Raw genomic sequence first — 26,273 nt, 5'->3', positions numbered from 1 at the left:
GTTTGCTCAAATTCACTGTGACTTCAATGTTTTCATGTATTATAACAAATACAATGAGGCTATGTGTCATTGCATCATTCTTTGTACATATTTTAATACAGATTAATTTAATATTAAATGTGATTTAAATGTAGCCAACAGAAACCTAATTAAACTATCTATTTTTATTCAAAAAAAGTTGGTTTGGGGTTTTTTAAAAATTTTTATATGTTATTCTCTTATCTGAATAAAAATCCCTGTGACAAGTTGGGATGGCCAAAAAATTGTGCTTTCTTAGATAAAGCAATGCTGCCTTTTGGTTTTGCTTGCTTACTAGGTGGTATCAACGATAAATTATATTGCCCCTTACCCAGTACATTTTGGGTTTTACACAGCATACAGAAACTTTATCACTTTTCTAAAGTACCTTGCTGGGCTTTAGGTCTCTGGAAATGGAAACACGGAAGTTCTTGCTGTCTTTCAAACAAGTGGTGCCAGGACAATTAATATGTAAAAGGTAGGAGTGTTTAGTGAGACTGAATAGATATTTTCACTTTATCTTTCTGTTGCAAACCGCCGAGTGAGTTAAGTTGAAGATAAATCTAGGAAATTCATTAATTTATCACAACAGAATCACTGCCCTTTGCACAGCATTCAATGACTAAGTAGTTCAGCCCTATCACATATTTAAGGCTTCTTTTACTGATGTCATGTTTTGAAAAATGGATAAATTTTCAGGCACAAGCACCCTTTAGCTTCAGCATGTTGTGACATACTTGGGGGATGAAGAGCAGGAGCTCCGGTTTTTTGCTGGGATGTGTTGGTAATTGCTTTACTTCTGAGTTCTTCAACCAAACGTGTGTGTAACATAAAACGAATTTTCCTTGTCCCTTCTTTATTGGAGTTTTTGGTTTTGTTTTTTTTTTTTTTTTTTTTTTTTGGTTGGTTGTTTTTTGCTGTTTTTTAGGTTCATTTTTTTCCCAAGATCTGCTGGAAATGCCAAGAATGCCTTTGCAAATTTTAGAATTGATCAGCTGTTAAACTGATTCCAAGGCCATCCAGATGTGGCCATAAATCAGTCAGGAATGTGGGATGCTGTGTAAAAAGAAAGTTATTAAATCTGTATGGACACCTGAAGAAGTCTCTGCCAATAGATAAAAATTTTGCATGCTAGCATTTTACAATGTGGGCAATAGAATCCAATGCCCCTTATGTCATTTATGCTATAGAATTTCTAGATTAATATGTTAATACTACCTGGAGAATAATTGTGTGGGGAAATTGTTGAGCAGTTTCATTCAGCAGCAGTAACTTGGTGGGCCATTGAAATTTGTGTAGGTTGGGTAAAATGGCCACTTGACATCTCTGCCTGAAGAGATAATTATGTTTTTGATTGATTATCCCACAGAAATTGTGGCTCTAACGAGTAATTTTTAAATAAATAGAGCACCGAGAAATCAACTTAATTATGACTTACAAGTAGTCATATTCCACCTAGTTATGTCTGAATGCCAATAGAAACATTCCCTAAGGATTACACTGAAGCTCCAGTAAATCTTCCAATGTGTTTGCTTGCTGTAATAGTTGCCTCCTAATCAGTTCTTTAAATATTTCTGCTGCTGCTAATCTGAGAACAATAGCAGTATGAAACAAATCCTTTAAAATGTTTTCGTTTTTCTTAACAAAATAAAATGATGAAAATCCTTAAATACCAAGGTACTGAAGCAGCTGAACAAGCTGATTTATACCATTCCTGCTCAGTGATTCATGGCTGTTTTCTTTATGGGGAGATAAATTGAAACATAACTGAAATCACACAGTAAGGACCTGATTTGGTTGGAATCGAAGTGAATCCCCTTCCACAAAAGAATTGCGGTGACTTTACAGGCTTGTACTTACCAATGTCAAGGTTGCATAATGGGTAAGAATTAATTCTTACCTCTTTTCCTATTTCTCTTAACACGAAAAAAAGAAAATTAAGGGGTGTTGGAACTTTCTGGTTATGAAAAGCTTTTCCCAGTCTGTGCCAGTTTGATTGTGGCAATAACAGCCACAGGGGGAGGCCAGTGGGCCTTGGTCAGTTCTTGGCCCTCTAATGGCAGAAGCAGGTGCTAGGGAAGGGTACAGAAACAAAGCAGCTGCATTTGATGCTTCCTTCCAGACACAAACAAGTGCTGTCCCAGTCCTTGTGCTCAAGGCCATCCTGAGCCAGGTGTGGTTTCTGTGTGTTTGGTCCCTGTCAGGCATTATCTAGGAATCTGAATTCACTTCCTCCCAAATCCCTGCAAAATTCTAGCCTGTGCAGTATTTTATGGGGAGTAGATCTGCAGCCTAGCTCAATATTGCATGAAAAACTACAACCCTGTGGAACAGTGTACCAGTGCTGATTGTTTTTATAACTGGAAGTTAAAATCTCTACAATGATTTCTAAGCAAATTATTTTGCAAAGATTCATTATTTTTACTTGCTATTGTAAAACCTTTTATTATAAAGGACAGAAAATATTCCTGGGTTCAACATTGGAAGATATTAGGGGGTTTTGCCTTGATCCACAGAAGTAAGTATGTTTATCATCAGACTTTTATGCCTTGGTACTTAGATGAAAATACAGTTGGTCTTACAACAATAGGAGCTCTAGTTCATGAACCATATCAAATTTAGCTGCAGTATCTGCTATTTCTTGCCACTCTTCCATCTGACTACTCTCCTAGAGCCTACTGATCTGCTTTTATAGCAGAAGCAATAAATCAGAGGTATTTCAGAATCTGATGGTTTTAGCTGCTCTATCAGCAATAGTAAATAGCAATCATCACTTGTAAACCTGACAGGATCTGAGAGAGACACTGCAGTCTTAAAATGCTGAATGGTTTGCAGGAGATCAGGTACGAAAAGTACCTTAGAATTGTCATGTTTGACCATCTTTTATGCTTCAGTTTCACTTTTTCCACTCCTCTTTTTAGGACAACATTTCCATTGCTCACCTGCCCATAAATACAAGAGAAGAAATAAAACTTTACATCACTCTAATCTCTAGTCTGGAGTACCCCAGTTGTAAAGTCCAGAAGAGGAAGTTTTAAAATCAGTCTCTTTTGTACAGGAGTTCTTTGAAGATGTTTTTGTTGAGTTGAATTGGCCTCTCAGGGTGTGCTAACTTGTAAAGAGGGGAGCAGTACAGAGCAGTACTTATTAAAAGAGAAATGTAGGGATCACAAGTTAGGAGGAATCAAAACATGAAACACCAGGACCGTTCTCACAGCAATAAACAGCATCATTTGTTGATTTTATGTGTACATCTGCCAATCAATGGTTTTGATTCCCTCAAAGAAGGAATATTCTTGAAAACATTCCTCTGAAATTTCCTTTGTGAGTAAGTCTGGCTTGCGGGAAAGAAAGCAGTGAAATGTTTGTTTCTTTAAATGGAAAAATTGAAATCCCTCTTGGCACTCGTGTACCATTGTTGGCTTCAAGGTGGTACTAAAAGTTCCCTTGGAGCAGATTCAAGAACTGAAAAATGTGCTGCCCAGGGTGGAGCTCAAAAATGCCACCTTTATGTACAAACATTTGGGTTATAAACACACACTTAGCAGGAAATATTGCAGAACATTCACTAGGGAAAGAAAACTGTGGGAGCTTTTTATTTCAGACTGGATGCCATTGTTTTAAAGCATTTGAGGTTGGATTTTTGTCATTCAGAAGGTGGCAAAATTAGAGAAGAAAATAGTGGAAAATAGGCAAGAAATCCCTAACTTCATGGCACCTGAACTCATGACATCCCTGGGTCTGACAGAGCAGAGAATGTGGGTTTCCCAGTCACTGCTGCTGTGTGATAGAAAAATTTGGACTTTCTCCGCCCCCTCAAGGCAGTTGTGGCTGCTGGATTGTTATCCTGGCATGAGTTACCTTGACTTGCTGTCTGCTCCCGTGGTGTGTATCTGGCCAATACACAAAGATCTCATTAAAGAAGAGATAAAGACTTGTCTGGTAATTTGGTATCACAACAAGCATTTATCAGAGTTGCTGATGCATGCTATTCTCAATGAGCTGAAGGCTCCCAAGTCATTCTTAAATAAGAATTAGAACCAGTCCCATAGGAATTTATGAGCAAGCCTAATCATATCTCATGAACTAAACTAAGATAAAATGTATACATAAGTGGTATCACAGCATAGTTCCTTCCAGTGCTGGATCTGGGTTTATTTTATTAAGAGATCTGGGGGATTCTTTATTCCTTGGTTCAACAACATCCTTCTCTGAAGCCTTTGCCACTTGCTTAAGAACTGTAGATGACTTCTCTGGGTATTCCTTCATGTTAATGACTAGGTTGCCAGGTTTAGACAAGTACCATGACATTCTGGGTCCTTTGTGTTTTTTTCAAAACCAGTTTTAATTGACATGATTCCTTTCTGGCCCTTGCTAAAGAGATAATACTCCCTTACAACAAAAGGGTGCTGTCTTTTATAGCACTTAGAGTCCCCTCTTCTCATTGCTGCAGCTTGTCTGTGTTTCCAGTCCCTGTGGTGTTGGTGTCTCTTTCCACTGTTTAGCTCAGTGGAATTTACTTTCATTTAATCATTCATTTGCAGCATGGCAGTGGAAAATCGGAGGTACCTGCCATTGAATTGGAAAGAATTCACAGGGACAGTCAGCTCTTAGGATGTTTTTATTCTCTGAAAGGAGTCACCAAGGAGCTCTCAAAATAAATATGCTATTAATAATGATCTACTGTCTGATCTAAAAGTCTAATTGGATCAGTAGCCTTGAAGGAAGGGGCAGGTAAAATGATGTTTCTTTAAACACTGGTGTGGTCAGTGTAGTAATTCAGGATTCAAATAGCAAGAATACAGCATGCCCTGGATCAAACATGCTCTGAGCTCTGAGATTACTTTCTTGGGCTCTGGCTAAGCTCCTCTTCTGAGACCATGCACTGACCAAAATGTCCCCTCCCTATTGTACAGAATGACAGTACAGAATGACATTAATCTTTAAAAAATTAGTATTATAATTTTTTTTCCTGAGGCTGCTGTGCTTCCTTCAGGGAGGTCTCTTAACTGGAAATGGCTTTGTTACATCATATGGAAGCTGTTCAAGTTAATAAATTAAAATTAAAAAAAAGATGCTCTCCAAACAGTTCTGGGCTTTTCCAGTGGTATAAGTGCCAAATTCAAAGAAACTCAGAGGAGTCTTTGGCTGTGTCCAGCTAATTACTCGTGCGGGGGCAGACTGTCTTGGGAGCTTTTTTTTACAGGATCTCAAATTTGAAAAGTTGTTGCTCTACAATGGAAACAAGATCTCAACAGCTGCGCAATTAATTACTAACTGTAATATAATTCTGCAACCTGATCCTCTAGCTGAGAACTGTGGTGTTTCATGGTGCCACTTGGTATGTGCCACACTGCTCAAATAATTGCTTTCTAAACAGAGCCAGGGCTTGTTCAGTGTTTAATTTACACTATCCATGTTTGCCTCAATTACAGTCATTGCTTACTAGGTTAAATCATTATCCAGTTTTCAGATATGTTCAGATTTCTAGAAATCCAGTTTTGTCTATAATTGAGAGTTCAGGCAACTATCTAGTACCAGACCAGATTACCACCCAACACTGATTGTGGTATTTTCCTTGGGAAGTTTAAGATGTTGTCTGTCATACCAACCTTTACTTTCTCACTTACCACAATCTTCAGGGCTGAAAACATTTTCTGCTTTGAAAATATAAAACCTGGTATGCTCTTCATTATTTATAGCTCTTGTCAGTAAAATGTATTACCCTCCTGGGTTAATGGCTCTGCAAGTGTGTGCTATCAGAACAGCACCATTTCTGGACTCTGTAAAAGTTACATTTTGAAAAATTAAGCACAATCCTTTAAAGACCTGTATGCACATATTGTAAGGCACTTGTGGAATTTCCCAGATGTGTCTGTTCTAGGGAGGGAAATACTGTCCCCCTAAAACATTCTGAGGAAAAGCCAAACAGTTTTTCCCCCTCTGCCTGCCTGTTTTCTCTCCTTGTGAGATTTTTCTGCCTCTGTGTTATCTGCCACTAACGTTAAGCAAAACTGCCTCCCATTCTTCCTACCAAAGGACTGAATCTCCCTCCAGTGTTTAGGTTTCTTTATCCTGTTATTGGGCTGCAGTTTGTTCACACCCACAAAAACAGCATACATGGGTGTTGGATTTGGTTACCTGCTTTGCAAATCCAGTGTGTGCTGTTTCATGAAGAAGGGGAAGAGTATTGTTGTTTCAGCTGGTTCCACTTGCTGTGCAGCCATGTAAGTAGATTAGCTGATATCACTGTTAAGGACAGAGTAATTAAAACAATAACCTGATGAACATATCTTTTTTATGAGACTTTTTCCTTGCAAAAGCTACTGAATTCTGACTCATTTTTTCTGACTCACACTGAATTGCTGGCTCCTGTTGTAGAATATCCTCTAAGACAAGTCCTTGAGCATAGCACGCTGTGTCAAAGGGACACAGCTTTCCAACTGTTGCATACAAAACTGAGAAGGGGACCTGAAAAGGACTGAAAATGACAGGGTGAAGTACAAAAATAGAAAATAAAGAACTAAGAGGAAAAGAGAGACTGGGTAACAATAGAGGGTAGGCAGTAAATCCGGTTTGCCTTTCCAGCTCAGGAAGGTGTCTTGGAATCTGTGTTTCAGGGCACCCACTGGGTGGTCACCAGAGCCCTTTGAGTGTGTGAAATGAAATGGAAAACAATAGCTCAGCAGCAATTGCTTTTTTCCCTCTGATGAGGTGTTCCTTGAATTGCCAGCACGACTCCTGCTTGATTTAGCAGTGAATACAGCCAGGCATTTCCTGAAACGACAGCACTACATGGTGCTATTAGAAATGCTAAGTGAAAGGTTCTGCTGTGAATAACCAGGGAAAGGGAATAGGATACGGGAGTGTGTCCCACTAAACTGTCTGTGCAACAAAAGAGAGAATGAAATGTAGCACAGCTGCACAGGGGTCATTTACCCAGTCTGAAAACCCTCATCTCATTCCACAGATAGGTGATAGGAGCCAACAAGATCTGTTTGGAAGAGATACACCTTTTTTGGAAGAGATATGCCTTTTGGTTAGAAGCTAAAGCCAGCATTGTTGTCTTACTAGCTTGTCTTCTTTTTATTTTAACTCATATCATCTAATAAACTCTCAACTATCTCAATTCTCACGGGGAATTTTTGCCAGTAAATGTAGATATTGTTTGTGTTCTGGGCCAACATCACATTCTGACAAGTCTCCATGTATGTATATATCTGCTTACTCATCTGTTCCATTATCTCCAAAGAACCAGTAAATGATTCCTTTCAGAAAGGGTCTCTTCTCTGAGCCTTTCAAAGATACAAATACAGTGTATGTCTCCAAGAGTACTGCACTGACTTGACAGAAACTATGCAAGAATCGCTGCTATCCCTCCTCCTCCCTGATTACAGCCTTTAGGAGAGAAATGTGATGATCCCTCATTTTTTTGTTATTCAGCACATTTTTGTGGTCTTTTCTTTTATTAAACTTTGTATTTCCTCTTTGCCTCACCTTCTTCCTTCATCAGAATGGATGTTAGAGAGCGCCTCATGCAAATGCACAGGGACACCCAAAAGGGCATTACTGTGACAGATTAATTAGTTATTAGCTAAGCAGTATCTAGTCTCATCTCATGCCTTTATATTTAGTCACTTGTGCTGGTTTTTATCCAGTGTCCAGTCACTCATAGTAGTTCTCTCCTTTCGTTTTTAGAATAAAAAAACTTGTACATTGCTGAGATCAGTTTTAAACCCTCCCAGGGTCCAGAGCATTCTCTACCTTACTTACACACGTTATGTGTACTATTTTCTAGTTGTTAAAAAAATCCTTTCCTACTGTACTTTCAGCTTGAGTCCAATCTGAAACAAAGGCAATTGTAGTTCTATATTTACATTCTAAGTTAATTGAGCTCTTTAGTTTTTGCTTCTGCCCTGGATATGTTCATTTCCGTTTCCAGGCTCTCATTCCTGTTACCTTTATCAGTGTGGTGTGTCTGTGCTTTCACTGTCACCTCAGACACTCAGTTTGGTGCCTACAGCAGTGTGGGGTCTTACCCCACTTTGCTCATTATAAAACACTAACATTATTTCTTTCCTTTTTCTTCCTCTGAGTTAAGACCCATCTGTTTAATTCAAACTTCCTTGCAAGGTCACAAAGTGAAGTGTCACAGCAGTTTAAGAGCTCCTGCATCCTGCCTGCCCATGTTATGAGGTCAGGACAGACCTAAGACATTCTGGTTCAGGAGAAGGATTGCAGTTTGCCCTTTCCTTCACAATCTGAATGCCTGTGTAGCCACAGGTGCTAAAACTGAAATTCTCAATTTCTTGTTGTGACATGACTCAGATTTCAGTAACTCCATTAAGGGGAAAAAACTTGGCCTTACAATTTAGCACCCCCTCCCACCCTGTCTTTGAAGTGGGCTTGTTTTCTACACACCAGTGGAGTTCAATACTTGCACTACAATCTGCCAGAGGCCATTTCTGAAAGGCTGTGAATGCATTTTGCCAGAAAGCAAAAACAATCTCCAACCTTGTGAGAGAGGCCAGGGGAAAAAGGGATTGCTCTTCCCACCACCCATGGTCAGCCTTTAGGACAGATGTCAGTAACAGCTTCAGAGTGTGAAATGAGCCCATACAGCATCCAGGTATGAAGTCAGGATTGCTGTACTGAGCTAAAAGTGCAGGTTCTAAAGAATGTAATCAGCTCTGCAGGAATCTGGGCACGATGCCATGGATAATAGCTTTCCTTTTAGGAGGGACACTCTAATGATGATATGGATGTCTTAAATAGTTGTGGTCATTAATAACCTCAGGTAGACAAGAAGTCTCTTTAAATATTATCCAAACAACAGCATTTTACCCCTGGAGTCTCAGAATGATATTGACTTCTGGGAATACCCACTATCTATAGTTCCAGAATAACTGCTTTAATTATGTCTTTGTTTAGTTTCTTCCTAATGGAATTCCCACCCAATGGAACTGTCTCCTAACTTCAGCCCAATCCACATTGTTAGAGTAGACAAAGATAATATTTATGGGGAAACTAGTTCCATATGCCTGAGAAGTGACATTACTGTGTCTTATACCTTTCTGAAAAACTGAAACTCCTCTTCCATGGCACAAGCTGTGGGAGTTAAGGTTTCATAAAATTGACATGTATTTGGGTGCATAGATAGTCTCAACTGGTCAAGACAAGAAAATCAGGAGAAAATGGGACAGCCTAAAAATAATTTAAGGGTTCAAGAACATAATGGAATTCAAGTAGCTGATAAATTTTTAAAACTTGCCTTGTATGTCAACATTTTGAAATGTCAACAGTATAACAAAAATAAAGTAGATGTAAACAGTGAAATGTATTATGTTGCTTGGATCTTGGCAGTCAATTCCAATGAAATAATAGCAGGAAATTATAGAGGAAAAAAATGGTGAAATCATTCTGTAGTCATTGGGTATTCATGTGAGTCTTCTGTGTCGAGATAACACTTGGGTTTATTTATATTATAGAATGAAAGATTGCTGTTATAATTGGAAACTGTTAAAGGTTTTGTAGCTCAGGCTAAAGGTTATCCAGGCTGCTGCAGCAGATATCCTAATTCTAACAAAAGATATACAGTAAGGACAGAACGTTATAACTGGGAGAGAAATCTAAAAATATACATAGTGCAAGAATTCTGTGGTGCTAGGCACTTGTTAGAGCTGATAAGAATTGGTGATTGTTGATTTTTGTCCCAATCCTTCAAATATGTGAAGGTATATTGAAACTGAATCCTACCATTTTGAGATTTCACATATGTTCTTGTCAGGCAGTGCCTATTTTCCTTTCCTGAGTGATCTTTTATGCCCAAGAGTAAATTCTCTTAAGGTTCAACCTTCTGTGGAAGTGTTCTGATAACAAACACAGTTAATGCTAATGAGTTATGCATGAGTGTAACAGAGGGGAATCAATTCAGCTCAGAATGTGTTTGAGAGTGGGAACAGAGCCCAGAGGCACCCACATATGGTTAGATTGATTGTCAGAGTACCTGGCATGGGATCAAGAGGAATGTCACTCAGAGCTCTGTCAGCTAACCTGCTTCATTGGAACTGTAGGAACATACACAGCTGAAACCCAACATGCATTTACCATTGCAAACTGTTTGCTACCAGATTAAAATTGTTGTGGGATCTGGTTTTGTGCATCTCCTAGCTTTTTAGTGCATTTGTTCAACCCAGGAAAATCTTCTGCTTATCTTAAAAAACCCAAAAATATTCCACAGACAGCCCAGCTGGTGTTAAAGACCCAAAATGTGCACATGTGTAACTTTCCTCCTTGCAGGACATAGCCAGCAATGAGAGATGCACTGGATGATACAACTGGCACAGAGCTCACAGCTTGCTCACTGGATCAGAGTCATTTTGGGAGGGTTATCTATTGTTTGCCTGGAAAAATCAGCTATTTTAAACATTTACTTTTGTTCTCCACTGTAAATAAACATGAACAGGCTTCATCTCATCTGTTTTGTTTGTGTGCACCAGAGCACCTCCCTGGGCCATGCAAAGCCTCTGCCTGGCTGGTGCAGCCTGGAGGATCCACCAGAAGGGAACATCCCTGGATTTGGAGCTGAGGTGTAGTAAGGAATGGATCCACTGCTATTGCTGTACATAATAGCACTGAGGCATTTCATCATGCCTAAACTAAGGCTATTTTTTTCCAAAAGAAGGAGTGACTTGTGTGGATGACATAATCAACTGGGCTTCAGGAAGACCTTGTACCAGCTGCTGCCAGAGGTTTAGTCAATGTGAGTGCCTTTTGCCATTCTAGATGCTCTAAGGAGGATCAGAGTAAAAGATGCAGGTTATTTTATTTTCTGCCTGGTTTTCTAGATGGCCAAAGTCCTTTTGTACCGGGTATCAGAGGTGGTCTTGTCGTTTACTCTCTATAATTAATGTAATGAGATTTGTGTGCCTTGTTGAAAAGACTGTGTCTTGTGGAGTAAGGTGTGTTTCCCTTTCTTTTTCCTTTTGTAGCCTGAGACCAAAACAGCTGGATAGTAGTCTCAAGGCTAATTCTTCTTTTGATTTAATCAGTGCTGTATATGCAGTACCCCATGCTGTATGATTCTATTGTTCTCAAATCAAAAAGCTAAAGCCAGCAGTTCAGTTAATGCACCAGTTCATTCTTGTCAGGATGGTCGACATCCAGACTCATTCCTATCCTCATTTTCCTGTATCGCTTTTAAAACAGACTCTGATTCTGAGGAGTAATTTAACATTTGAAATGGTAAAGTTTGTGTGATTTGATCCCCCATTACCCTGAGCTTATTTGGATGCAGTGGCCAGCAACCCAAAGCATAGGTGCCAGTTTCAGAGAGGCAAAGCTCTCCCTCAGGGCAGTAGATGAGTGGCCAGGGTGAAGCTGGGGTCGAGCATGATGAGAAGACTGGCATGAGCCCTGGGCAGATGCCTTCAGCACAACACTGGTGTTTCCATGCTGAGTCCTACTACTCCTTACCTTTCTCTGTCCCATTTTGGGTTGAATCCACATGGTGAGCTTTGGAAGGAGGGGAAAGCTTAGTGTTGTAAACAAAACCTCCAAATGCCACAGACAAAGGATACTGCTCAATTGATTCATGATGTCTCAATCTGTGTTTAAGGTGAAGCAAGTCTCGTGTATCCAAGCAACTATAAAGCCTTCACGGTTACTGTGGGAGGTTTCATCAGTGATGCAGTGGTTGAAGTTCTCTTTTTCTTCTGGCTGAGGATTGTAATAGGTAGAAGAAAGAGGTTTCTAAACAGAGACTTATAACAGTCTGGAGCAGTCACACACACACATAGACAGACACAAACAAAGGTCCAAACAAAATAAAAATTATAGAAGTCAGTCATGTCCGAGATATAAGAACCTCTTGAAGCTTTGTTTTTGAAATTATTTGTCTTATCACAATCAGGCTACAAGTAAAACAAATGCAGCATTTGACCTGAAAAGAGAATTCACCTGCTTTCACCCAATTAATCTAATACAGCAGGAATATTTGTTACGTCTTACCAAGCAGACTTATAAAAGCAAATCTTTGAACACGTGTACCTAATGAATGATTTTCTTCTTCAGTGCACACACAGAAAGGGATGGATTCTGGGTACCATCTGATGCTGAATACTGCATTAATACATTGTTCAATATATGCATGAATGTGGCATATGGCTCCTGACAGGCAGGGCTATCTTTTAGCATTAGATATATGGATGAGTTGGAGGATACCTGCATTTGGGGTTTGAAAGACAGCCAAGGAAAAAGAACAAATTGCTTGCATAATATTTGATCAGAGAATAGATTTTAAATAAAAATCTAAAATTACACTGCTTTCTCACTTCAAGAGTAAAATGTTTTGTATGTTCCAAAGAGCAGATGCTCAACAAACATCTTTGTACAGGAAAAGGAAATATTTCCTTAAACATCCTGCAGCAAACGTGACTGATTGAGCTTCCTTTTCCCTCTGCCTGGTGCATTTCCCTTCTTTGCATAGACAGGATCTAACCAGATTTGCAGGGTATGAACTGCAGGTTACTTTCAAATTCATAACTATGAAATGGTTCGTTTAGCAGGACAAAGGCCAAGCCGACAGACACCCTTTTTCCAGCTCAGCATGTGCATAGCAATGGGAGGGTGGCAAGGAGCTTTTGTTAATCTCAACCGAGCTGGCAAGTATGCTGCAAAATGAAGGCTTTGAAGATGTTTTTTCTTCATTTTTAAAGCAACAGTTTGTTAGAAAAAAGCTTGAAAGTCTTGCAAAAAAAAAAAAAAATCTGCAAAATATTGAATGTCCTCCCTGGCAGTTACGTAACTTAGGCAAATTTCTCCACTAGCAATTAGTCTCTGTATAATTTACTTTACCAGTCTTTATTGGTTTAGGGGGATTTTTTTAGGGTCTGTTCTGCTGCATCTGTGAAAATGTTTTTTTCCCCAGCTTGAATGCACTTTTGAAAAAAAAAAAAAAAGAAATGGTTGGCAGAAAGAATTAGGGTATCAGGTCAGGTTGGGGCTGATCCAAGCAGCAGCATTTTTTCCCTTTTAGTTTAAACGTGTAGAAATTGAAAGCCTTAAAAGCTTCATGCTTAGAGCTGTTCCCAAAATAGCTGGGACTCACACTCCACTTCCTAATGTGCTCACATCACAAGACCAACTGCTGCTGCTTTGCTCTCTTTTGTCTGAGGCTTCGGTGGAGAGCTGAGATGCTGCCTGCTCTGCAAGGGAGCAGCCCTTCCTTCTTCCCCAGAGGTGACCCAGCTCTCCTCCCCAGAGGCAGCCCAGGTAATTTCCCTCTGGGCACTAATATCACACCCCACCTTCCTGAGCCCAAACAGTCCAGTGGCTTTCACAAAACACATTGACCCTGTTCAGGGATTGGTTTACATGTTTTTATTTTTTATGCGAAATCATAAATACAAAATAAAAATAGTAAACAAGTGCTATAGATTTATCTTTTCATTGGGATGAGGTTCAGGCCTGATCCTGAGCACTTCCAAGGTTTTGAGTTCAGGACTAGGTCTTTGTTCTTAGAAAACAAATCATAGCAAAAACCAACTTAGACTTTTACCCTGAAGTCAGTGACATCAGTAACAGCATTCTCTCAGGTTATCTTTTAAAGCACAGCAACAACTAAGGATACTGAAGGATGAGATTACATATAAAAATATTTTTTTTTAAATGAGCCTCACTTTCTGCAAGTATTGTTGGGTGCTGCCCCACTGATCTCAGCCACAGTTAGTTTTGGTAGGATGATGCTGTGGTTAGTGGCACATGCACAATTAGCATGGGCTTCTTCCAAAAGGTCTTTCTGTGACATTTTTTTCAGATTTTGGCTATAAGAGGATCCAGCCCTGCCTTGATACAAAAATTTGGCTTGTTAAAATTCCCTTCTAAGGCATGGGTTTCCCTCCCTCTCCCAAAGACACCAGTTTTGATTTGAAATGCTAGGGATGCATTGTCCAGAAAGATTTCATCTTTTGATCACACCTCAAATGCTGCAACACTTCTGAAGGCTCTAATCTTCACAGACATGCAGACATTTTTGTCAGTGGGGTTTAGTTCTTTAACTTGAGACACAAGAGAGTGAAGTCCAGGATTTGGGCTAATATCTGTGGACTCATTTACTAGACACCAAAGAGCTGAGTGAGGGTGAGTGACAAATACAGTTGGATGTTACAATTTAAAATAAAGCAGTCATGAAACAAATTAAGGCACCAAACCACATAACAAGCCAACTTTGGTAGATTTCTTGCAAAATATATGCATTTAAATACATTAAGAGTTTACAAGGTTACACTTTTTAAAAAGTTGCAATGATGAAACACAGAATATTTCACTCTGGTACCAAAACTACATATCACATCATAAAAACAATATTACAGCTTTTATTTAAATGGAGACAGTATTAGAACTGCACCTCTTCATAGAGCAGAAGAAGTTGTAGACATATTGCTCTGCTTTTGAATTCTCTGATGAGCTCAGACCCTGCTATTTATGTGTTTAAAAAACAAAAGCAGTTATCTTCAAAAGGATAAATCATGTGCTCAATATTCAACATCAAAATTTTCAAGGGCAAGGCTTTAGTCTCTCATTCCAGTTTATGAATTGCTGATACCTCCAGGGTTTTAAGTTTGCTAAGGAAGGCAAGAACAGAGTCAATGTAAATCTGTCAGACCCACAGTTATGGTTTGTCCCTAAGTTTGGTGTTACCAGAAAGCTGTAAGAGTTAATGCTCAGGTCAGGTGTGCACTGTACTGCTGTGTGATTGTGAGGACCTATGAGGTGGTAGTTTTGTTCTCTGAGGAGTATAAACAGCACATTTCCTCCCTAACTCTTGGCAGAAATCTCCTTATGGCAATGCAGATGCTGCCACAGTCAGTGGCATAATCCCGTGTGGATTTACAAGTAATTAAGAAGACCAAATTAATTTACAAGATTGGAGAAGTATCACACCATCCCCTTAAGCCCCTCCCTTAAAGTTTGTCTCTGCAGTATAAAATAAAAAAGTGTAAGCTAACATTTCAGACTGTGGTGAAGTTCAGTTGTTGACCTCAGGAAAATTAGAGTTATGTTGCCCAAACCATCTTCCTCCCAGTCTGCAGAGTGTTACCAGGGCAATGCAGAGGAGCTGAGAGCTGTGAGAGTCATGACTTCACAACTGATCACCCGGCATAAAGTCTCAGTCAAGATATTTTTGGTAAAATTCTTTAGCAATTTTTTGCTTGATTTGGTAAATGAAGGAAAGCACATGTTAATAAAATCACAGTGGGGAGCCAACCAAGCCCACGTCCAACTGAACACACATTTCAAAACTGGCAGCAAGCAGAGCTTGGCAAGAAGGCCACAAAGACATCATTCCCCCCAACCAACAATATCTGGGGCAATTTTTATGTTTCCAGTCTCCTGTAGTGCAGATGAGAGGAGCAGAGACCCTGCTGGAGTCAGGACATCAGTGAGCTCCTAGATTTCTTAACCTAGTCCTCAAATAATTCTGGCAATGAGTTCATATTCAAGTAAAAACAGAGCATAAGCTGAAGAAGAGATGAAGAACCTCAAGAGACAAGCTAGTATTATCTGATTTGTACTCCACTAAAGGACAGCAACTACCTGAAATCTCTTTCAAAGTTTCAAACACCCACAGACCAATACACTTCACTGAGGGACTGAAACAACTGAAGAAAGCCAGATAACTTTCTCCAAGCAGTTACTGCTTGTGGGATTAAGGACCGAGGTTAGTTTCACGCTTTGGACAGGATCCCTATTTGAATTGCCCAAACAGATCAAACCCCCGCTTGTGAGTCCGAGCAGGAGCTGCCGGATGCCGCCTTGGGGGGAGATGAAGAGGATGGAAGCTGCTCCTCGGCTCCGGTGCCCCGGGGCAGCGGGCGGTACAGTACTCACGAGTGTCCCGGTAACGCCGGGCCCCGCGGCAGGAGCCGGGCGGGCAGGGGCGGCGAAGGAGCCCGGACGGGGCGTCCCGGTAAACGCCGCCGTGACTCGCCCGGGCTCCTCGGTTCCCCGGGCCGGGGACACGCTGGTTCTGCTGCTCCGGGCGGCCGCGGTGGGTCAGTACCGGGAGCCGGCGGCGCTGCCCGCAGCGGAGCGGCCCGACCCGACCCGCCGGGGAGCCGGGCTGCCCTGCCCTGCCCTGCCTGGGCCGCCGCTTCACGGGGGTCCCCGCTCAGAAAAGCCTCCAGGCAGGGGGGCGCTGGAGCTCCCCGCAGACGCTCCCGGGCCGCAGCCGTCTGTCCGTGCCCCGCGGAGCGGGCCGGCCCCGCTCACACGTAGTTCTTCTTGTCGTACTCGCCGTTGGACGTGGGCCGCCGCGGCGCCGAGTACTTGACGGGGAAGGAGCTCTCGTCGCGCTGGGAGCAGGAGCAGCAGCAGATGAGGCAGCCCCCGAAGAGCAGCAGGGCCGTGGCCGCCCAGCCGATGTAGAGCGCGGCCCCCATCTCCCGCTTCTTGGACGACGGCACGGTGGGGTCGTAGAAGTCGCTGATGACGATGTTGGCGAACCAGCAGAGCGGGATGAGGACCAGGACCCCGCAGAGGATGTAAATGGCCCCGCCGGCGATCACGATGCGGGATTTCATCTTGCCGGGCCGGATGCAGTTGGTGCACTGCGCGCCCACCACGGTGACCATCAGCGCCACCAGCCCCAGCAGCGCCACGATGACGGTGAGCGCCCGGCCCGCCTGCACCTCGGGCGGCAGCGCCAGGATGGAGTCGTACACCTTGCACTGCATCTGCCCCGTGCTCTGCACCACGCAGTTCATCCACAGCCCTTCCCAGATGGTCTGCGCCACCACGATGTTCACGTCGATGAAGGCCGACACCTGCCACATGGGCAGCCCGCAGGCCAGGATCACCCCCACCCAGCCCAGGATGCCCAGCCCCAGCCCCAAAATTTCCACCGCCGCCGAAGTCATGCTGCTCGCCGGCGCTGTCCCACGGGCTCGGCAGGAAGGAAGGCGCGGCGGGTCCGCTCCGTTGCCCCGGGCGGCTGCCGAGCCGGCTCTGAGCGCCGCGGCCGCGGGCAGGGCTATTTGAGAAGCCGCGGGGCGCCCGACCCCGCCCCCGTCCCGCCCGGCCCGGCCCGGCCCGGCCCTGCCCTGCCCGGCAGCAGCACCGCCCGCCGGGGCCGGGGATGGGGCCGGTGTCCCGCCCTCCTCCCTCCTGCTCGGGGGGTCCCTTCGAGCTCGCCCCGGCTCTCTGCTCCGGGAGGAGTTCGCAGGCAGGGACGCTGCCCGTTCCCAATTAAGCATCTCGTCTCGGCTGCTCAAATTCCTTTTAGTGCCGTTATCTGTGTATTTCCTATTTACTGATAAAGTCCGCAGCCAGATTTTCAGAGAGGTCTTGCCAATACAGGCACCCAGCAGTGTAGAAGTCCTGGTTATTGGAATCTAATTGATAATTTTTCAGAAGACTAAGCACTGATGGAGAGGCACAACTCTCTCCTGCACACTGTGTCAGGCGAACTTTTAAAAAACCAGCATTAAATGCTTAGGAACCACCAAAAAATATAAGAGCCTTGGATATGGGATCTGCATGTCATCTGTCAGTACCAGTAGACAGATTCTTAGATTGGTCCAGGAAGAATAACTGCTCTGGTCGCTAGAATAAGGAAAGGCCATATTCAGTGTGCTGTGACCTTGTTGTCATCCTCCTGTTACTACCCTGGGGTCCTCTGCTGAAGTCACCTGTCAGGATGTGCTCAGGGCATTGCTCCTGGTTGCCTCAGGAGTTACATCCTCAGCTGTCAACCCATGTGATTCCTTTGACCTTTGCTTGTTCTTTCTTCTGCTGCTTCTGCTTCACATGTGCACTTTTCCATTCATGCTGCATCTGTGTCAATCTTGAGATTTGGATCACAAACCTCTGCATGCCACAGTACGTGCTGTGCATTTTTGTACAACAGATAAAACCACTTACATAGGGGGCAGGAAATGTGTTCTTTTCTACTCTGTGATCTCCTCTACACTGGAAGGACACTTTAGGCTAACTGAAACTAAATCTAGTCAAATCAATTCAAATGTCACCATGAATACAACTTTCCATCTTGTCTAAAACATTGACCCTATTGCAATCAAAACAAGCCTTTCTCAGGACACCCAGTGCAAAGCCACAAGACACCCAGAAAAAGAATCACAAGAACATCAGGAGCTCGTGGACTGTCATGGAGTTGGACATGCTGACACATGATGACTGCAGCCTTTTGATTATCTCTGCCTGAGAAGCTGTAAACAATTCTAGCATGGAAAATGTCTTCCTAACAAACACTGCCTGTTAAACAGAGTTCAGAGGATTTATCTCCTCTTCCAGTTGTATATAAAATACATAGAGTTTACTTCAATTATTCAAAACTGCAAATTCCAGTGTGCAAGTCCAGGAGGAATGTGTGACTGGGGCTGTGCAGTTTGTCAAACTGGGGCTGCTTACAATCACTCAGGAGAGTCCCTGGTGTCAGGGAGAGGAGAATGTGCAAAAAAGCCATCCATAGAGACAGAGATATCTCAGAGGTGAACAGGAAAGAAACCCAGAACACCAGCTGAAACTGAATACATCTGTATTTATGATGATAATAATGATTATATAGAAAACAGCACAGAAGAACAATTAAGAAAGGGGAGAGAAATGCCAGTTATCTTAGCCCATAAGCACAGGAAAGCCCCACCCTTGCCACTCGCCCGGGAGCACGGAACTCCGGGTTTCCTCCGATACACGGCTGTGTGTGCTCTTGTGCCGCCGGGGAGGCACTCGTGGGGCCGGCACAGCTGCCCGGGCCTTTGGGCTGAGAAGAGAAACCAACCCATGGCTTGTTTTACCTCTGCAACCCTCACCCCACCTTCCCTTCCCACCTGTAACCCAGCAACAGAGTCCTACAAATCACTTAATCCAAGGCAATTATTTCTCTGGGGAAACACATGCTTAATAATCACAGGGCAACTGAACCTTTCTGCTTAGAGGCATTTCCATTCCTGGTATTTCACTTTTGTCTGTTTCTTTGCATTATCCCAGATATTAGCTTTTATCCTGGTTACTGGCAACAACCTCCATTTTTAATTACTCTATTCCCTGATCCTAAAAGTTTCTTGCACAGACTGCCCATAATGGGACCACTGGTGCAAGGTGCTAAAAGGTTTGCTTACTTGACTTGCTGCTACCTTGACTGAAACAGCTGCTGGGGCCCCTGAGGACATCATCAGCCTCAGCACATTGTGGTTTCTTACGTGTTAATGTCAAAACACTGGAAATTAAATTCCCAGAAATGAAAAGATTCTGCTTTCATAAAAGGAAGTACAAATCAGCATGATGTTTTATTTGGGGTGTTAAGCAAAGAAAATTGCTCCTTGTAAGTTAAACCCTTGCTGGAAAAGTCTGGATCTCTTTAAACTCAAAGGCACAATGTTCTTACAGCAAAGTAGCTCTTTAACAAATGACCATTCCTGTCATTACATCCATTTCTGCTTCAGCTATGTATTAATTAAATCATTCTAAGGGGATACATAGGGGGGCTTTACAGCCTGTGAAAATGGGCGGAAGTGGTATTCAAGCTGAGAACAATTGCACAGGAGCCATACTATAGCAAGAGGGGCTCTGGGATTAGAGGTGATTGTGGTTTTGCTCCTTTCCTGACAATCAGGACAAACACCAGGCACAGAGTTACTGGGAGGGCTGTTAATGGGGGGTCCAGGCTCTCATCAGGACTGCTTGTCCTTGTGTATGAACCCTGACCCATGGCACAGACCTGCTGTGCCCAGCCATCCAGCCTTGCCAGAGCTTTGCTCAGCCCCAAGGCTTCCCACCAGCAATGTTTGGATATATTTGCCTTTGGGGACCTGAAATGTAGTGTGCAGAGCACACTTGGTTTATAATTTGTGGAGTGTCCCTTACCAAAGTGCTTCTGCTCTTTCTAATCCCTAAATTAATAAGCATCTGGAAGACAGAGGGGGAAATGACATTTGGGATCAATCTTATGCACAAACCTTGTATTGTTTGTGTGTATAAAATGGAGAATGAGTCAAAAGATTAATTAAATCCCAATGATCTCAAGGCAGCTTACCATAACTTTTGGATCAGACATAAGCAAAGGTGAAGAATTAGGAATCCTATTAGGGATAGATTTTGTGCCATATTTTGTATTCTAATTAGTGCTGAAATAAAGGCTGGGAGATTTACAAACACAGAAGGGTTAGGCAAAGGCTGTTCTTTATTTGGAAAGCCTGAGGTTTCTCAGTGAAGATTACTTCTTTCTGAATTTTCCATTAAAATGCATTTCTTTTCCCAACAGAAGAGATTCCATACTAGGATAGGGCTCCAGGAAGTTCCTGTGTGTCAGCAGTGCCAATGTGTCCTCAGTGTTACATGACACAAGACTGGCACATAGGAAATGAGTCCTTGTCAAATGAACAGGTTATTACAAAATGAAAGTGGTCAATTTCACCACTGGGTTTATTTTGAGATGATTTTTTTGGAAACAAGCTGAAGTGGTTAACACAAAATTGTCACTTCTCTTAGATCATCTTTTGAGTAAAGAGAAAACCAGACCAGAATTTTGCAAGAACGAGTTCTCAGTAACTGGTGCTAATGATGTGGCATCCAACACTTTTTTTTAGTACAAGTGTTGCTGCTGCCCGTCAGGATTGAGAAATGGATGCCCTGTTCCCTCTCAGTGCTGATGTGACTAGACTCAGATAAAAGAAAGGAAGGAAATGGATATATGTAGCTGGAAAAACACTGAAAGAAGTTATAAATGTGCTTCCAGGCTTCATATATTTGCTGCTGTAGATCCCTTTCCAGACACAGTGGCCCTAGCCCTGTATCAGTCTCTGCTCTTTACACACATCCTCTGCCTGAGTGCAGCCAGTGGGAATGCTCAGACAGTGTTACAGGTGCTTTCCTCACTCAATGAGGAAAACAATAGTGGTAAACCATCATTAAAACTAAGTTCCACATGGCCCCTCTTGAATTTCTTTGCACACAGAGCAGCACTTGAAACTTCCTAGTGTTGGAATTGATCTTCATGTCTGTTAAAACACGCCCTGCTGAGAACATTTCCAGTCACCCCAGTCAGGACCAGCTGGGCTGCACTGGTGAGCTGCTGGGCACCCAACCCTTCAGCACCTTGTTTTCTGGATTTAACTTTGCAGAGAACACTGTGGTGTCACTGGACATAACCTCATGTTAATGGTGTTCCAGGGCACTTAATATGGTCAATCAATGAAGGCCCTTTCCTAAAGTTTAGAATGTCATGCAGATGAGTTTGATCATCCCACTCATCAGAAGATCCCACTGGATATATGCTTAGGCCATGCCACTTCAAATACTTCTCTCTAATGCTATGGACAGATCTTGAGAACATAACATATTAAAGCTTGCATAGGCAGGATGGAGGGGAAGCTATAGGAAATACACATTGTTTCATGCCTAATGGTCCATTCTACATCATGTTTCCTTCAGGACAACTATAGTTTAATTTTGTCCTCTTCCAGAGTTAGCCTCCTTCCACAGATTGTGGTGTACCAGGTTCCTGCTAGATCTCTTTCCCATGTAATTCTTGGGAAATCACATGAGATGTCAGTTTGTAAAGAGCAGCGTCAGCAAGGACAAATGCCATTGTTTTAAATATATATTGCAGATGTCGAAAGTAATTAATAAAGACATGACCATGAAGTTACTGAAAACTAGTCAGGGTTAGTGATGGGAAATATACTACATTTATCTTGTGTTTCAAGAAATGTGCATTGCTGAGAAGGTGTGGGAGGTCTAGGACCCCTCTTCTCGGCAGTGCAGCCCCTACGTGTCCCAGACAAGTCCTGCTTTTGGGAATAACACACATCTGTTTGGTCAATCCTGATTTTCTTCTTAAAAGGGAGCTTTGTTTCCAGTAAGAGGAAACAAAAAGAGGAAAGTGGCTGTTATTGGTGAAAAGGTGCAAAATGTCTCTTGTAGTGAAGAATATTTGTAGGCTTTTCTTATTGCTTCTTCATTGCCATAAGTAGCATCTTGAAAAGGAGGGCTTGTAGGCGCCTGTAAATGGAAAAGAAACACTTCTGTTCCTCTGAGGCTACTATAAATCAAATATAATCTTCATTTCCTGCAGTGCGTCACTGAAAATGAGGCTTGGACATCTTTTTGCAGCAGGGAAAATACTTATCTGTTGCAGATTTTCTTGTAAAGTAGCCTGTGTCAGTAAATCCTGGTGTGTGCACACATAGTGGCTTCCTGTTCAGACCCTGCCCAGGCTCCAGCTCTGAGCTGCAGGTCTCAGAAGGGCTCATCAGTGAGACCAGCTTTCCCTGGGCCTGACAGCTCTGGTTCCTGATGCAGCATGTCTGCAAAAATGAGGAAATTCAAGATGTTAGAAAGGTTCTCCCCATTGGTGATTCCATAGATAAAGCCCGGCACAAAAGAGTATTTTGATTAAATCAGTGGGAACTTCACCCTTAATTTTCTGTCTTTCAGCACACCCAAATCCTACAAATTAACCCAGGGAATATCTAAATTACTTCATCTGACTGACATTCCCAATAGCTACATTCAAAGTACTTTTTTCTCTGGTAATCCTTTAAAAGAGGATGTCACCCACAGTGTGCAGCAGATTTATTTCTAAAAGGTTTGGACCTGGAGCCATGTACTGTAACTTGGCAAAGCATACACAAATACTTCGAATCAAACACAAACTGAAATCTCATGGTAATGAAAAGGATTTATGTATATGATTAAGTTGTTTAATCAGTCCATGGGCAATTTTATCTCCAGAGAGGACTGGGAGAGTTCAAAATGCTCAGTGTCTTACAGTAGTGAGTCAATACCTCCATTAACTGCTTTTATAGTGCAGCCATTACAGCAATCACTCAGAATTTTAGGCTCAAAAACCAAACATTCATCCATGTGAGGAAAAGACTGCCCTGAAAGAAAATCAAGTTAAAAGGGATCTCACAACTGAAAAAAACAAAAAAAACCCCAAAAAACCAAAAACCAAAACAAAAACAAAAAAACAAAACAAAAACAAACAAACAAAAAAACAAAACCAAAAAACAACAACAACAAAAAAACACGTTTTAAGCAGCATATCTTAAGGAAAGTAATGTCAAGGAATGTGGAGTTGGTTTATCTATCAAAACTCAGTTTAGGTTTTAGGTTTTGGCTGTACTTATTTCATTATAATCAGTATCACCATTTTTTCTGGTAAGAACTGGAACAAAAGACATACATAATGTCTTTTGCTGAATGTATAAGCAAATTTCTCACTTACTAAGATGTGACTCTACACAAAGCTGAGATTTGAATTCAAGGAAGGACTTTTGTGTTTTGATAATGTAAACCCTGATGTATCAGGAACTTTAAGAAAAAGCACTGGAACTTCCAGAGGAAAAAACTAAACAAAATTCTTTCAAAAATAATAATTCTGGGAATGAGTGATTCACAGTCAGACTGCTGTTCACAGCATGAACATTTCTAGACTATTTAACCCGTGTTCTTCAGCATTTCTTCTGTTTGCACCTCTGCTAATATTGATGTGAGAAATAAACATGCAGCATGTGTTTGGGGGGCTGCATTTGCTGTAGGTGTCTGCAGTGCAGCACTGCTCAGCCACACACACCTAAACCATTCCACTTCTGTTGCCTGACATTCCTGTGAACTGCAGTTTTATAACGAGTCTCATAACACGTTTCAAAAGTAACAAAAGTAGATTTTCATCAAGTGAGTAACCCACTGTATCACTCATTGTCACAGGATGCTCTTTAATGCCAGAAGTTGGGATGGGTTCAAAAAGCAAGAAGAAAAATTCATGGAAGGGAGAACTATCAAGATAAAGCTTCTGGCTCAGGAAGCTGCTGAGCTCCAGATTGCCGGAAGCCGGGAGGATACACAGGCACCTTTATCTTTTCCTCAGCATCTGCTCCTGGGCACTGCAGGGGCAGGGCACTGCCTGGGACTGACCACAGCTCTTACCCCAAGTGCCCTCCCTTACATCACTTTCTGGCCTAATGGCACCTCTTCGGGAGGATTGTTGCTTCCCTGAACATTTTGTGTCACAATTGGTCAGCGAGCTGATTCAGCCATGACTTGGGTATGCCTCAAGAGCGAAGGATTTGAGATTTCTGGAGACTTTTTCACCCCTTGTACTAAATCCTTCTAAAGGAAAGGAGTGACAGTCATGGGAAAGCACTACCTTCCACCTGTCTCTGTGTTTATGGGAGTCTGTAGTTCAGCATTGTCTGTGCCAATTTCTTCAAATACTAAGCAGTTGTTTACAATAGCAGCACATGTGTGCAAAACCTTTTGTGCATCACAGTGTTCTAATTTTGTGAAAGAAAAACTGCCACAGTTGTTGTTCCTCTGGTGATAGTACAAAAGACATATATGGAAATCCATGGAATAATTTAAAATAAAACCTTAAATTCTAAAGAAGACTGAAATGCCATCTTTTAACTCCTCCAGGAAGGAAGTATGTATCAGAACTCTGAGTAATAACATTACATTTTGTCCTAGGAAATGGAACTTGCTTGTGCTTTCACTGGCTTTTATCTTGTTCTTACTCAGATCCCATCAATGCCCAGTTGATAATGTGAGCACAATGTGAATTGCAAATGTCAAAAATGAAGTTCACTTTCTTGGTAAATTTTAAGAAATAGGTTTAATTTAAAAAAAAAAGGAAAAAAGAAAAGACAATTAGGAGACAGAAAAAGCAAAGTAAGGCCAGGTTGGGTGACTTGGCATTCAGCCAAGTGCACGGCCTGCTATTTCAGAGGCCTTCTTTAAATATTCTTTATATTGCATCAGTCTTGCATATTCAAACTAGTTTCCATATTCTAGGAACTGTTTAGCATGGTTCCTCCTTGGGTCCTCCTTTTTAGAACACGTGTGTTTCTTGGCTGTGTCTTTGTTATCACCTGCATCTTGGGCCTTGGTCCTCATCTTCCACAGATGGTTCATGTTGATGTCAGCAGCAGGGTGCTCCCCAAATGTTTGCTGGATGTTATCCCAACCAAATTACAACCATAACTATAACTATATATCAGCTATCCCACTACCATGTCTAAGTTTTGCTAATAGCAGAAATAACTCTATCCTTACAGCAAAGTTATTATACATACAGCATTCACCTTAATATTTGTGAAAAGCCAATTTTATAATATACATTTATAACACAAATAAAGCCAGTCTGCCTTCAGGGGCATTTGTTTCACTTCCACATTTTCCTGTTGTGAGCTGCAACCCTGTTTCCTTAATGGATGGGAATACAGGCATAAGAGAAATGTCTCTTGGTCTTCAGAATGTTAAGTCAAAGGATTTGCTGCTAGGTCACACATACAAGCTGCCCTCGCAAAATGTGTGGATGGAAGTCTAGGAACTTTCCTGAACACAGTTCTCGCCACTGGAATGTCAGAAAAAGCCTTTCTAGTACTTCTGCCAGTATGTGTTTTAGTTTTGACAGTGTTGCATTTAGAGTTTGGACTACGTATCACTGTTTCATGTGGGAAAGCGATCTGTTTCTGTACTCTAACTGTGGGTACCAGCTGCACTCCAGGTTTGACACCTCAGAGAAGCTGCAGGCGAGACCCGCCCTCGGCCCTTCGGCCCTTCGAGCGACCAGGGCTCCCACAGGAACAGATCCGGGGGGAAAGCCTGGGGAGAGAACAGGGTACGTAAAACAAGCGCCTTGGATCTTTTGTTCGGGACAGGAATTTGCTTCATGTGTGAATGAGGATCTGCAGACCAACCAGGCTGGTGTTGCACGCTGCATTACAGTCAAACAGCACAAAGTTTAAACTCGATTTCCTCCCGTTTATCACACCAACCAAGTTTTGCACTGAGGAGTAACGCTAAAACCCGCTGTAAGTGGAGCAATCCCAAAACACAACGACGTTTGGGCAGAAAACAGAAGCCAAACCATTAAGTGTAGATGTGGCACTTCTGAACACGGTCCGGCGGCAGCCCTCGCCCACGGGCCGCCATGGCCGCGCCCGGCGGGGCGGGCGGAGGACGCTCTGTCCCTCCTCTCGCTGCTCCCGGAGCCGCCTCTCTCTGCCGTCTCTGGCAGGGCCCCGGACCATAGAGTAGCGCGGGGTAGGCGGGCGCTCCGCCGAGGTGGCTGGTGGGATGCGGGAGGGCCGTGGGGCGGAGCGGCGGATCGCGGCCTGGCGGCGGGAGCGGCCGCGGCCTCAGGTGAGCGGCGGGAAGGGGCCGCGTCCCCCGCCCACAGCGCTGTGCGGGCTCCCCGCGCCGGGCACGGCCCCGGCCCTGCCGCCCGCCGC

The 26,273-nt window shown here is 42.7% G+C and overlaps 2 protein-coding genes across 4 annotated transcripts in view; one reads left to right on the top strand and one right to left on the bottom strand.

The window, feature by feature from the left end:
• The first annotated feature begins 6,181 nt into the window (after positions 1 to 6,181).
• LOC310916328 (septin-2) overlaps positions 6,182 to 26,273 on the top strand; it is a 54,993-nt gene continuing 34,901 nt past the window's right edge. For 2 of the 3 annotated variants that reach the window (XM_083873792.1, XM_083873793.1), the window contains exon 1: positions 26,070 to 26,184. The gene's annotated coding sequence lies outside the window, so the exon portion shown is untranslated. Of the gene's footprint in view, positions 6,246 to 26,069; positions 26,185 to 26,273 lie in introns of those variants that run through there. The other variant, XM_083873794.1, reaches the window with a different exon arrangement.
• CLDN5 (claudin 5) lies at positions 13,384 to 17,011 on the bottom strand. Its single transcript, XM_083873734.1, has one exon. It carries the CDS (start codon positions 16,935 to 16,937, stop codon positions 16,287 to 16,289), a length of 651 nt encoding a protein of 216 aa, XP_083729860.1. The 5' UTR covers positions 16,938 to 17,011; the 3' UTR covers positions 13,384 to 16,286.

Source organism: Zosterops lateralis, assembly GCF_965231275.1.
Source record: "Zosterops lateralis genome assembly, chromosome: 17".
NCBI lineage: Eukaryota > Metazoa > Chordata > Aves > Passeriformes > Zosteropidae > Zosterops > Zosterops lateralis.
Note: the sequence above shows the minus strand (reverse complement) of the source record. Positions and strands in the feature narration are given on the sequence as shown.

Bases quoted from the DNA above. Each gene is read 5' to 3' on its own strand.
- CLDN5 (XM_083873734.1), bottom strand. From the start codon at position 16,937: ATGACTTCGGCGGCGGTGGAAATTTTGGGGCTGGGGCTGGGCATCCTG.